The 13,321-nt window shown below is 41.4% G+C and overlaps 2 protein-coding genes across 2 annotated transcripts in view; both read left to right on the plus strand.

Moving 5' to 3' along the window:
* LOC126564487 (diencephalon/mesencephalon homeobox protein 1-like) overlaps window positions 1-12,675 on the plus strand; it is a 61,782-nt gene extending 49,107 nt beyond the window's left edge. Inside the window, exons 8-9 of the mRNA XM_050221546.1 lie at window positions 7,722-7,846; window positions 12,026-12,675. Coding sequence (XP_050077503.1) covers window positions 7,722-7,846; window positions 12,026-12,675 — 775 coding nt within the window. The remainder of the gene's footprint in view (window positions 1-7,721; window positions 7,847-12,025) is intronic.
* LOC126564160 (conserved oligomeric Golgi complex subunit 4) overlaps window positions 2,846-13,321 on the plus strand; it is a 111,128-nt gene continuing 100,652 nt past the window's right edge. The window contains exon 1 of the mRNA XM_050221113.1: window positions 2,846-2,850. The gene's annotated coding sequence lies outside the window, so the exon portion shown is untranslated. The remainder of the gene's footprint in view (window positions 2,851-13,321) is intronic.

Consider the following 13,321-nt stretch of genomic DNA (forward strand, 5'->3'; position numbering starts at 1 on the left):
TTACTACCCGTGGCCTAAGGTTCTTTTCTTTACGCTTCCAACCGCCTCGCCCCCCACACATTTGCTGCCATTTCCATTCTTTGGCCGGAGTGTGAGTACCATCCGCGAGTGTCTCGGGCGTCTGGTGAGCTGCGTGCAAGCAAACAGCAAAAACCTCGCGCTACACGATGCGCCCGACAATCATGCATTTTTGATTACTGAAATGAAATAAAATTCAGTTTAGCCCATTTTAATGCACTTCACATTGGGGGGGGGGGGGGGGGGGGGGGTTCATCCGGGGGGTGGAGAGGAGGTTAATTTTTCTTTCCACCATATAAGGGAGGCCAGTAGGGGAGGACGAAATTATGACTGCAGAAACATTTCGAAGCTAAGTGGATTTTGGCCAATAAAAGCTGGTAATCCAAGTCACATGGCGCGGGGCATTTGCTGTGGGTTGAGAGAGTTTTATTTTATCTCATCACGTTTTAGGACGTGAGTTTTTGTGCGGTTTTTTGGTTAATGCATATTCAAATTTGCTGCGCGTGAAGATTAGAAAGAAGTAGTTAGATGGAAACTAAATAATTTGCCTTTTGGATATGTTAATGCAAGAGCATTTGGTGTTAATGGAAGAGACAACGTGATGCGAATGAAATAATGTGTATTATAAAGAAGAGCAATTCTTCTAAAGAACTTTGTTTATTTAAATATTAACTTGTTTTTTTATGCACATTTTTCTTGTAGATTTTAATGTGTTAATTTCTTTGTTGGACTCAATTGTTTGGTCTTTGATTTAATTAATTAATTCTCAAGTTTTTTCACTGTTAAAGGAATGTTTCTTCTTTTTCCACTTGTTCTTCTTGACCTCCTAGGTCATACCGACTAGTTGTCATACGAGATTTATTGCAAACCACGTAATTGAATAATCCGGCCCAGTTGGAGTTTAAGCCCCGGATTGTTTCACTCTAAAGGAATTCGATTGTTTGAAAATTTACTTGCACTTTACATAAAATATTCAAAAATTAATATTCTGAACACAAATGTATCCTTTTGGATTGAAAAACATATAGTACAATGATTTTGAAAGCAAATAAGACGAAATCAATATTTTACGTTACGATTTTTACATTTGCTTCTCTTCAAACAAAATGTTCCCGAAGAGAAAGGGGTTTTCTTGGCAAAATCTAATACAATAAAAATCAGAATAATACATACATAATTCATACAGTAAAGAGAGAAAAAAAAACGTAGAAAGAACCTTTTTTGCAAACCAAGCAGTTCAAACACCACGGCACAGAACAGGGTTCAAGCTATCCTCAGCCCCGAAGAAAACACCGAATGAGGTCATGAATAAGAAATTAAATCATATTTTTTGCATCAAAAGCTCGGGTGACATCCTCGCACCGTACGTACAAAGTACAAAAATCAAATAAAAAAAAAGGAACCGAACAAAGGGCGTTGAATTGTATGAAATAGGAAAACAAAAATGAAAACTCTCTTCACACATACAAACAGGGGGTGAAAAAAATCACAAATGCTGTTGTTCGTTTGTCACCGACCTTCCAGCGAACGTTGGTATGAGTGTGATTCCGCACCGTCCGTAAGTGGGAAAATATAAATATTAGGCACACTAAGAGCACGCCATCGTGGAAATCGCGTGGAACCAGGGAACCAGGGAAAACCGTCCCCGAAATGAAGTGGGCGGAGTTGATTGTGCTCGATTCTTTCGCAGCAAAGGGGAAAAAATGGGATACGTCGTCGTCGTTGTTTGCGTCCTTCAGAACGAAACGCTTGGCACGGGAAAGCGACCAGAAAGGGTGCCGATGGTGAAGGGTGAACCGAGGAATTCTTCACAATGAGCAGAAAAAGAAACACGTATGTCTGTGTGTTTGTATAAATGGTTAGGTTTGTGTACGGCTAAAATAACAAAACATGAAAGTCGGTATGTACTTTGGTGGAAGAGCCAGCAGCACCGCACTAACCTGTCTGCTCCGGATTGTCTTATAAATGTTGCAGCGGAGTAGCCGAAAGCGTCACGGGCCAAGAAAAACAAGCGGGCGGAATAAAATTATAATCCGAATGAATACATTTTTATCATTTTGTGATTACCTTCTACTTTCTGTTTCACCCTGCACATAGAGAACCTTTCTTCTTCAATGACTGCAGGAAGACGAAATAAATACATAATTCTACCGTTGCCTTCGTTTTGCTACTACACGGTTTCTTCCAAAGAACCACGCGAAGCGGTGTCAAAACCTCTTGACGATTCAAAACGCAAAAAAAAAGCAAAATAATGCAAGACGCGAAGGACCGGAAAAGGACGGGAGCGCAGATTAAGAAGGTTTAAAATGAAATAAAATCGAAAAGCAAGACGAGAATGCAGGAAAACGGGTCCCGACCGAAACGGAACATTTTTCTCGTAAATATTGCATCAGGCATAATTTGCTAAAACGATATTCAAACGAAGTAGAACCAGTACAGTAGCACAAAGGCAAAGGTGCAAAGGCGTTGGGTAAAGTAAAGAAGCATTCGAAGAAGTAGAAGCGAATTATGATTGCGTTTCTCTTTCAATCTTTCGGGAGTACACAAGAATATTTCGAAAAAAAATGTTAACGATACCGAAATTGAGGAAGTCTTCCGATTGGAACAAAATTAACTAAAAACGATTTGAAAATGGTGGGATTTTTCTTGAAACTTGACACTTAAAATAGAAAAAAAAGATCATTTAAGACAATGTACTGTATAAATTGTTCAAATTACTGTGGCATCATTTAATTCATTACCATCAATTGAAGTCACTATTTTGGTGCCCTTTGTAACTTTGGTTCTTCACGATCTGTTATTAATAATTTTTCTGCATGATTTTTAGTTTATGTTTATGTTTAAGCCTTAAAAATTAAACATGGCTAGCCTTAGACTAGACTGTCTTTAGTAAAATTCACAATTTGAAATACAAATCGCCAAATTAAATCTAATAAACCATAGAAAACAACCAAGTCAACTATGTGAAAAAAAAATCTATTAAAAAAAATCTTTTACAAATACGGACTTTCTCTTCTATATAGTCCCAGATTTGTTCATTGCGACCGATATTTTTTAAGCTTTCCTCAGGCTTTAGTGTGACCGATTGGCAGCCAGTATTCTTGTGCGTCACTGAACATCTGTGATGGTGTCAGTGCTGACTCTTGACTCCATTTTGGTGAAGTTTTGGATGACTTAAAAAGGTGCGATCATTTGTGTTAGCAAGGCCGCTTTGCTGGTGCTACCATCGCTCTTGTGTCCTTGGGGCTACATATTGGGGCTGCCTATGGCAAGATCTGGATTAACTTATAGCCACTTCCAAGCCTCAGGGATTCTCTTAACCATCTCTAAAGTAAGCTAGAAGTAAGCCATCTTCCTGCCGTAGACTTTTGATGGAAGATCCAACGGAAGGTGGAACATTTTTACAAATGAGAGCTTCCTCAAATCAGACATTAAATCTTTCCGCTTTCATAAACCCCTCATTGCCTATTTCGAATCAATGAACTTATGCTCAATGTCAAATTGTAGATTAAGATAAATCATACAACCAGCACACGCCATACGATGGTGCGATTGAAAAGTAATTCCATTTGATTGATTTTGTATGATCGATGACACACCATTCATTCACCTCTTTTACGGGCTGAATAAAGTAACACCAGGGTCGCCAAACCATGCTCATGTCCAGCCATTCTAACAGCAATTGATCACGTGTCCTCGAGACGATTCTGCAATGAAAACTCTTCAAAAAAACAAGTCAGCCGCTCGTTAAAGCAACACGCATCACGTCATCGGATTTATAAGCACGGGCTGGAATCCAACACCCAAAACCACCAACGGCGTACGACTGCATACTTCAAGTGATTCGTAAATTAAATTGTATACACATTTATTCAAATCAATTCGATAGCAGCGCGTTGCACGAAGGAAACGATCCCTCTTCACTGCACATCTCTGTTCATCTCACATCTCAAAAGCAAATGTCACGCATCCAAAGTAGTTTGCGTGGAATGCTTTCGAGTTTTTGATGGCTGTTGTGCTGCTACTTGTGCTGATTGGCTCAAGATGTATGCTCCAGTTCGCGAGTTCGAACACAGTGCGGCCCTAAAGTCGGCCACTCGGCCTCGGCGCGAGAATGGTTTTGAATGCATTAATTAATCTTAATTATGACTAATAAAATTTGTTCATCATCCGAATTAGACCGATACGGCAGAGCTGCATGCACCTAGAGCTACCCCACTATGGTGCCCATGTTGCGGGAGAAGGTCCTTACGGGAAGCACTCGGACACAGCACAGTAGAACAGTCGAACAATCAAACGGGTTGACGGGTGTGAACGAGCGTTTCGCGAGCCTGGATCTAGGCAGGGCGAGCGAACGAACGCCAGCCTCCAATTGAGCGATTCGTGGGTTGACAGATCAATTAGTAAGCATGGTGAAGCTGCTGGGTCCGCGGTATTAATTGGCGTTAATTAATTTATTTTCATCTGCGTTTGTTTTGCATAAGTGCTCAATTCGATTGACTCGAGCTCGGTTGCGAGTTGTCGTCAAGAGACATCACACGCTGATGTTGTATAACATGCAAAAGGCATCTTCCCTTTTCACACAGAAAGTTTTGCGGAGAAAAAAAAGAGGTTTGTATCATTTGTATCAAGAGTTTTCGCTTCAACAAAACAAGGGATCGCTTATGTGTTTGTAGTCTGGCCAAGAATCCCAAACACTGAACAGTATCTTGAAGTAGACTTCAGGCACATGATTGAATCACATGACATGACCCTAGCAAAATAATTCCTTCAAAAATAATTCGTCTATTAAATTTATTCAGCTTTTAACGCCTGATGCTATGATCAGCTCCAGTGGCGAGCGTTAGCGACCCCAGTCTTCACACATCAGGGTTTAAATCCCATCCGGATCATTCCTTGGTAGTATGAGGACTGACTATCCAACAACGTGGTTTCCATAAGTCTAGTAAGCCACTCGATCGCCAGCGTGACCTAGTAGATCGTTAAACCAAAATGAAGAAGCTATAATCAGTTTCATTCTCGTTGTTGACCTGAATAATACCCATGTGTTGTGAAAACCTGTAAAATACTCATGTGAAAACAAATGTGTTTTTCGAAGTTTAAAACATCATAAATCCAATACATGAAAGTACTGTCAACATATTCAAATCAATTGTTCTCGTCTAACCCAATTAAAACTCATCCAAAAATCTACGCCAAACACACATACATACAAAGCACCCGAATTCAATCATCACTCGTAAGCTTCTTTCGAAATCCCCATCATACAATATTTTCTTGAAGCCTTACCGAACAAAAAATCGCTCTAAATGAAAGTGCGAAAGGTTTACCGCCTTATTTGATTAATTATTTAACGGATTATACGCGTTTGATGTGTTCAGCGTACAGCGCTTTCCAACCTTCATGTTCCTTAGCCGCACAGATCTCAAGATCAATCGACCATTTTGCTCGTGCTCTTTCCGTAATGAAAATCTGTGCTTACCTTCGGTACCTACCGGCACAAAGACGGCTCAAACGCAGAATGTGCCTGTCTGTATGTGTTGTGTTGCTTTATTGAATTAATAATTTTCATGCACGAAAACACAAGAAAGTTAAGGTTTGATTTTCCCGTTGATTATTTACATGGCAGGAACCGTGTTAAGTGGTAAGAAAGGGGTTTCATCTCTGCACGCGTGTGATAAGGGGGAAGAGGATTCTAAGTGTGAGACGTTAAGTAAGGGCACGATTCAGAGAAATATCGAGATTTGCCTACAAAACCCATCCGATTTGTAAGCTCACCGTTGGATTACGAAACTCAGAACGGTAGATGCGACCATGCGGAGAAGGAAGAGCTCCACATTACAACCTACTACTACCCGGGGGGGAGTAGGCACTCTTGTACTAAAACATGTTTTAGCTAATTTGATTTCCCTGCTGCTTCCCGCATCGGCGCCTTCGAACCAACCCATACGATTGGAATCTGGGAATGCGGAAAATCGGATCCAACACTTCCCAACACTAGCTCCCGTGCGCTCAGCTCCTTACAACTTGAGGATGAACTTATCCCTCTTGATTACACAAACCCATTAGGAGAGTGTCCATTTTCTTCGTACGAGAGCAAAGATCCTCAAGCTCTCAAGTCATCCGGCCAAACCATCGCACCAGGCAACCATGGTCACGGAAGAGGGGGATTTAAAATGCAATTAACCAAATCACCGAGAGCTGACCAGGATTACTGAAATATTGATGAGTTTTGCACCGGGTGTTCGGACATCGGACACGTTCGAACCGTTCGAACCGTTCGAGACACAGATGCCGTCAGCACGAGCGAGGTGTGAACCGGCCGGACTCGATGTCTGGCCGGCATGTTCTAACACCGACGTTCGATAAATCGTATTTAGCAGGTGATGAAATTAGCACCTCAGGGCTAAGGGCGTGTGTGTGTGTGAGATATGCCATTTAATTAAGGATCGCTTCTACACATGCTAATTAGATTTTGACTTTGTGTTTGATAATTAAGAGACTTTTCTTCTAAGGGTTACTTTCTCGAGCACAGAAACAGATAGAAGAAGCTAATTTCTTTCACCATGGCAAAATTAAAATAATTTAATTTTTAAACATAAAATCATAACTGTGTGGCACGAAATGCTACTACGGGAAGCCGTTTCATCTCAAACGTAATTAAAATACGTACCATCACTGACACCTCCATCGTTCCGGATCGTCCATTTTCTCATTCACATTTCCATTCGCTGCGGGAAAATTAGCAACACGAGCGTACGTATTCCAACTTTTTCCCCTTTTTTGCTGCGTACGCTCATCCTGTTTGAGATAAGAATTAGCAAATTAAACAGCGTAAATTACATCAAAAAGCTTGAGCAGCGCTTCAAAAGCTGCCCTCAGCAAGCTACTTACAGGCGGGCTTCCATTGCCATTTGCCATCCCAAACCTGGCGCGCCTTTCAACCAGCAGCAGCAAAATCACGAAACCAAACACTAATATTTCCACAGAAGATTAAACTGCTCGCCGTGTTACACCCAGCCCGTTGTGTGTGTGTGTGTGCGTGTATGTGGTTCATTTAATTTGAATTTGAATTTCAAAAGAATATCAAACGCTTCGTTTTCCCCTTTTTCCCAATGGTGGAAACCGAACAGTTTTTGCTGGATCAGCTTAGTACGATGATGAAGACCGGAACCGTGTGTGTGTGTGTGTGTGTGTGCCCTGATGCCATACCGAAGTTGATTACAAATTCCTCGAAATAATCTTCTACCGTCGCAGTTGAACAACGGGCTCGCAAGATTGAAGGATGTTCTCTTCACATCAGACAGCAAATTTTCCATGTTCCAACCGTCCCCGTTGGCCTTAACCTGCCTTCGTTCCACTTTTCTACCCAATATCCAAAGTAATGGCGTTTCGGAGAGCAAAAGTTCGATCGTACCGGGTCGGGAACGTAACGAAATAAGCATCAGTGTAACGGTGTGCTGCACCGTGGAAAGAAGTTAATTCGATAATTGGAGATAGATTAGCGCTAATGAAATATGATCAAGCTGGCATCGGGAAGCTGAAAAGGCCCCACCCAAAGGTTACGTCTCAAGACGGTGTCCTTGGGCGTGAGTTGGCGTTTGTTTCTGCTCAGTAATTGTTTACTGAATGTGTAAAAAAGCTATGTCATAATCAATTATTCTGCAACTAAATCATCCGCTTATGGTTGTGCTTCATTTCAGCAATGGCGGATTCCGACCGGTGCTGGATAATGGACAGCCGAGGACTACGCCACCGTTGTTCTTGCCGCCCCATCTTGCTTCGCTTAGCTCCCAGTTTAATCCACCTCTGTTCCCCAGCTTGAAAGGTAAGCTAATTTAACGTTAAGTATGTTTCTGTTTACATAGCAAAGGTCGCATGTGCTTTATGTATAAAATAGGCGTGATCTGATCTATAACTTTGCAAAGTATTGTAATGCCTCTCTCATGGAAAAAGGGAAATATTTCGTGGAGAAAGGCGAATCTCTTGTGTTTTAGTGGGATCAGTTATAAATTCAATATTGTTTGCTTTTGAAGACGTAAGAAGTTAAAGTGCTAGAAATCCTGAGGTCAAAGAGTAGACAATAATTAAACAATAATACAATTCTTGGAGCAGTGTTCTGTGGGCTTGAAAAAAGTAACCTTCTTGAAGTCCTCCAAGTTCAAGTCAAAATCTCTATAACTGTGCTCTATAATGCACTTCTAATGCGAATATGCACTTTCCCCCTCTAAATGTGCTCTTCCAATGCGAAATGGCAGGACCAAAGTGTATGTCCCGCTACAAAGAGACTGTGTGCCACGTATTTACTCGTTAGGTAAGATGAGCCTACCGAAAAGTATCCATTCCAAGGCACCTTTTGGCCTTTATTACATTTTAGCCTAAAATATATTTTCATGCTTTATTCTGAAGATAAACTTTTCATATTTTACTTAAATTTTCGAAATGCTTTAGTTGTCTTTCAAAATATTAAAACAAACATTAATAAAAAGACAATTCGGCAGAGAGCTGTCGTACTCAAAAATAATTAAATAGAAAAATTAAATAAATTTTTCTGAAGTCAAAATTACACCTAATAAAGTTAAGTTTCTCATTACCCAACGTTCATTTCATAATCTTAATGAATCCACAAGGAAAGCTCTTAGCGATGTGCCAAGTGCTGAGACGAGGCCATCACCCTGCCACCATAACTTATGTGCTCCTGCTCAGCCACCGAGAGTAAGCGTTCGCCTCCCAGCAGCACAAAACCCAAAAAGACGGTCTCTTAGCTCACCCAAGAAAACCCAGTTCCCTCCCCGTTACAGGGTTTGGTGCCGGCGCACCAAAGTGATGCTAATTAATTATTCACTTGTGCACAATATTGATAATTTAAACAGCATCAAATTACACTTTAACGGCATGATTATGCTTCCCCAAAAAACAGTCCGCGGCAACGCGGACAAGGATGATAGGGAAGAAACCAAAGGGGACTCGCCGCCCGGATACGATGGAAAATTTAATAAACGAAAAGCGAAGGCAATCATGCTGCACCTGCGGAACACCGAGGACACGCGCTCGGTGTTTCGGGTGCCCTTTTTCGGTGCCCAACCATTACCGAGGTGTTGCACGAAAAGCCACAAGACGGTCCTCCTTTCTTCTGGCTGACTTTTGCAAACACTCGTCTACTCGTCGTTGTCGAGATGCCGCTGTCGTCTGTTCCGGATAGTGCTAATAGTTCAAAGGAACACCATCCAGGGCGAGTCGGTACACTAACTACTGGGGAGGGGGGGGGGGGGGGGAAAGATATAGTTTCTGCTAAGAAGATTAGTGAGCACCACACCACTTCAGCAGATGAAGCTCCCGCTTGATTGAAGTGCATCGGAACAAAACTTCCGAAACGTAGCAACGGCAAAACAGAAGACGGAAGCATTTGCACGGCGGCAAGTTCACTCTTACATTCAGGCACCTTGCAGCGCATGAATTATTCATCTAGAACGCAACGTAACACACACCTTGGTGTGCTCTTGGGTACTGTTGGCACGGAAAGCTAAACTATTTCTGCCAAAGGAACCGTACCCTTTATCGCTGCCGGGTGATGGTTGACAGCGGGACGAAACGTTCCTTCCAGAAGGATGCTTTCCTCACCGAAGTCAAGCGAATGCTCCATCATTCCATCAAATTTCACCGCAAACCCTCGTTCGTACAGCTGATGATGAAGATGATGTAAAACAATTTTCTCCCTACATTAAAATATAATTCTGATTCACCGCGGAAAAGATTTATGCTCGCGATACTTGAATTAGTCAGCTGCACTGCTACGGGCGGGCGTGTTTTAGTGGATGGAAAGTGTGCTGTATATCGTCTGTTTTTGCTTAAGCGGTGATCCATTGCATGTGCTACGCTGACGAAATCCATCAATTTTGATTAGATATTCGATACAATCAGGTTTGGCAGTAATCATGATAAAATGGTACGGCGATGTAATTTTTTAGCGTAAAATATTTAACATTTTTCCATGTTCATGCTACCTTTTAACAAGGTTTGAAGTTAACTTATCAGGTTAATCACTTCGTTGTGTGTTTAGTGCGTTACTCAGCTGTACAAACGCTGATTGAGTAAGAGTAAAATTAAAAACTTTTTAAATATTGTTGAAAAGTCATTTTAGCAACTAGCACCGAATAAAAAACACATATTTTTAAAATTATTAAATTTTATTACACACAATGCAACGCTTTTTTTCATTGATTATGGAGTTGATCAATGAAAACTCCATAATCGATTGATTTCGGAGAAAGCTTCGATAATTTCTGAATACATATGTAACGTAAAGATGCTGCTGGTATCTTAATTATGAGCTTATTTATTTTGGGCCGTAAATTTATTCTAAAAAATATTCTGAAATTTTTTATGCTGTTAGAACAGCCTGGCCGTATTACTAAAATATTCTTAGACAAAACTAACAAATTTAAGACATTACGATAAGACTGAAAATGCATGTAAAAAAGTTAAAAAATATTCACGAGACGTACAGTAAGGAAGAAAAAAAACATCAAGAAAACAAACAAACGAATGAAACTATTAAATTATAAGAATTATTAGCTATAAACCATAAACCAAGACAAGGCGTTAGGCATAAAAAAGGAGTCTGTTGCCTTTAAAGCTACAAAAACAAGCACAAACCTTACCCGAAGCAGTATCATTATAAGGCGCCGAAATGTTCCAATCCATGAAAGATTTACTTCCATAACAACTTTGCCAAATGGCGATCACATCATAACGATGGGGTTCTTTCACCCCTTAAATCGTCCATTGTCAACATCGAGTCGCTTGGTTTTCCGTATCTCAAAACCTACGTACTGAAGGCATCCAACCAACCGGTATCACGCTCATGGTGGTTATTTACTTATCGTCTTTCCCTAACCTTACCGTCCGACCGCAAACAAAAGCCCGCACACATCCGGGCGCCGGAACGGGCGCACCGTAACGCTACAGCGATGGCAACAGCTTTCGCTTCAGCCAGAATCGCCTTTTAATTCGTTTACCAGCGTCAATATCAAGTTAAAACACCCGTAAAAATAAATTTAAATTTCATTACATCCCCGCACCGCACCGTACAGACGGTGGTAGAAAGCTGGGTGTAAAAGAGCGGCAAAAGATATAAAAAAGAAGCTAAACACAGCACAGTATTAGCTCCTACACAAAGACTCTTTGGCTGTCTGCCGGTGGGGGAAAGGAAAAAAACGGTAAAGAAACAGGATAGCATTTTATGGGGTACAGTTTTGCAAAATTCTTTCCACACAGGCAGACACACATGCCTATGTGCGTAAGTACCCGTTAACTCAATATACGCTCCTTTTTTTTTTTGTTGGCCAAATTGTAACGAAGTGTTGAACATGTTTTCCACGACATGAAAGTCGCTTCAAAGTAAATACCTACAGCACACCTGCGTGTGCCTGTCCCAAGCTAAACGGGATGTACAATAGCGTTTTGTTAGGTTTAATTTTCAACCCGTGGCATCGGTGACCATTCAATTCAAGGACTTTTTTTTCCATCCAAGTTTAGAGCAAACTTTGTAGATGGAGACGCATGGTTGCTGGTGAAATGAGCCAATGGAGGCGCCCGGTCAGTGGTATCAGGTGTTTTTTTTTTTGTAGTCCACAACGACCATCAGGGGTACGGTACCGCAAACACGATGCTTCTGCAGCCTTCACATCCTTATTCTGATCGTACTCGATTAAAGTTTAATGAGATGCGGTACAACTTTCCCTAAGGGTTATTGTTTTGGGGCAAATTGAGTTAAATAAAATTAAGCGGATTAAACCTCACCTAGGTCCGAGGTCCATGGGTACGGTGTATTGTTGTCGATGTTCAGCATCAACACTCAGATGGTCAAACATGGAACAAACATAATGATATAAGCTTTGCTACTACTGGATCAATTATTAAAATGATGCCTCAACCACTTAAGTAATTTTTACGAGCATCTTTTATCAAAATTAATCAAAACCAATTTTTTTGTTTTTACTTTCAGCTGCCTTTCCTGGACTGTGTTCTTGCTGCCCAGTTAAAGCACCCACCACGACCGGTTCGTCCTCCTCACCGACGTGCAGCTCTTCTTCCCCACCATCCAGTCTGGCCGGTTCCGTCGTTGGTTCATCCGCTTCCGGCCTTTCATCGATCACCAACACGGTTGTCAACAGTGGACTGCCCGATCCCCGGTCGTCCTCCGTCGCTGAGCTACGGCGCAAGGCACAGGAACATTCGGCCGCACTGCTACACTCGTTGCAGGCGGCCGCCGCCGCCGGGCTTGCCTTTCCTGGGTTCCATTTGCCACCGCTTACGCTACATTCGGCGCTTAGCAGTGCCGGACGCAAGCCATCCGATTTCATCAACGATCTTTCCATGCACCATCACCACCATCATCATCATTTGGCGGCGGCAGCGGCAGCGTCGGCTGGTGCGCATCATCTGGCCGGTGCTGGACATCTGGCAGGCATGCATCACATTCCAAACAATAATAATAATAACAATAGTACCAGTACTAATAACAATAATAACTCCACTGGAAGCAACAGTGGAAGCCCATCGGAGAACAGAACCATCGTGTCGCACGCAGACTCACCCCGATCACCGCGATCGCATGCGGGCTCTAGTAACGAAAAGCCAGACTCTAACGAATAGAAGAGATTTCTTGCGGTTTTGCAATATTTTAGAGCAACAAAACACAAATTACACAATAATGCATAAAATCGATAAAGTATTCCCAGCGCAACCAGCTGAATAGGCGAGCTGAATCTTAATTAATGTTCGAAATTAAATCTTCACCATCCGTTGATTAGCTAAGGTGTAAATAATTCCCATTTGAAGAGTTAAACCACTCAATTATTGATAACATTTCAGTCTACTAAAATCTGCAAAAACAGTATAACATTTTTCAAAAGACAAATAAAGTACGTCGGAAATTAAATTAAGCAAATAATACTAATAAAATTATATAAAACGTACCAGGTTTTGTACAACGTAAAAAAAAAAAACTATAACAAACTAGCTTCACGGTAGTTCAGACAAGCGAAGAAATCCCCATCGAGCACTTGAACGGCAATAGAGAAGGAAGTACTAAACATGTACATGTAGATTATGATAACATATTAATTGCACACTTGTAATGCTAGTGATAACATAAGAATCAAAATGCCGATACACAAACACGCACACACATATACAAACAATTGTACAAAAAGATTCTGCGCAGTATTCATTAGCAATATAACCCAACACAAAGAAGCGAAACAAACCGCGAGGAGATTTCACCATGCTCTCTCTCTCT

This window comes from Anopheles maculipalpis, chromosome 3RL (genome assembly GCF_943734695.1).
Source record: "Anopheles maculipalpis chromosome 3RL, idAnoMacuDA_375_x, whole genome shotgun sequence".
Classification (NCBI taxonomy): Eukaryota; Metazoa; Arthropoda; class Insecta; order Diptera; family Culicidae; genus Anopheles; species Anopheles maculipalpis.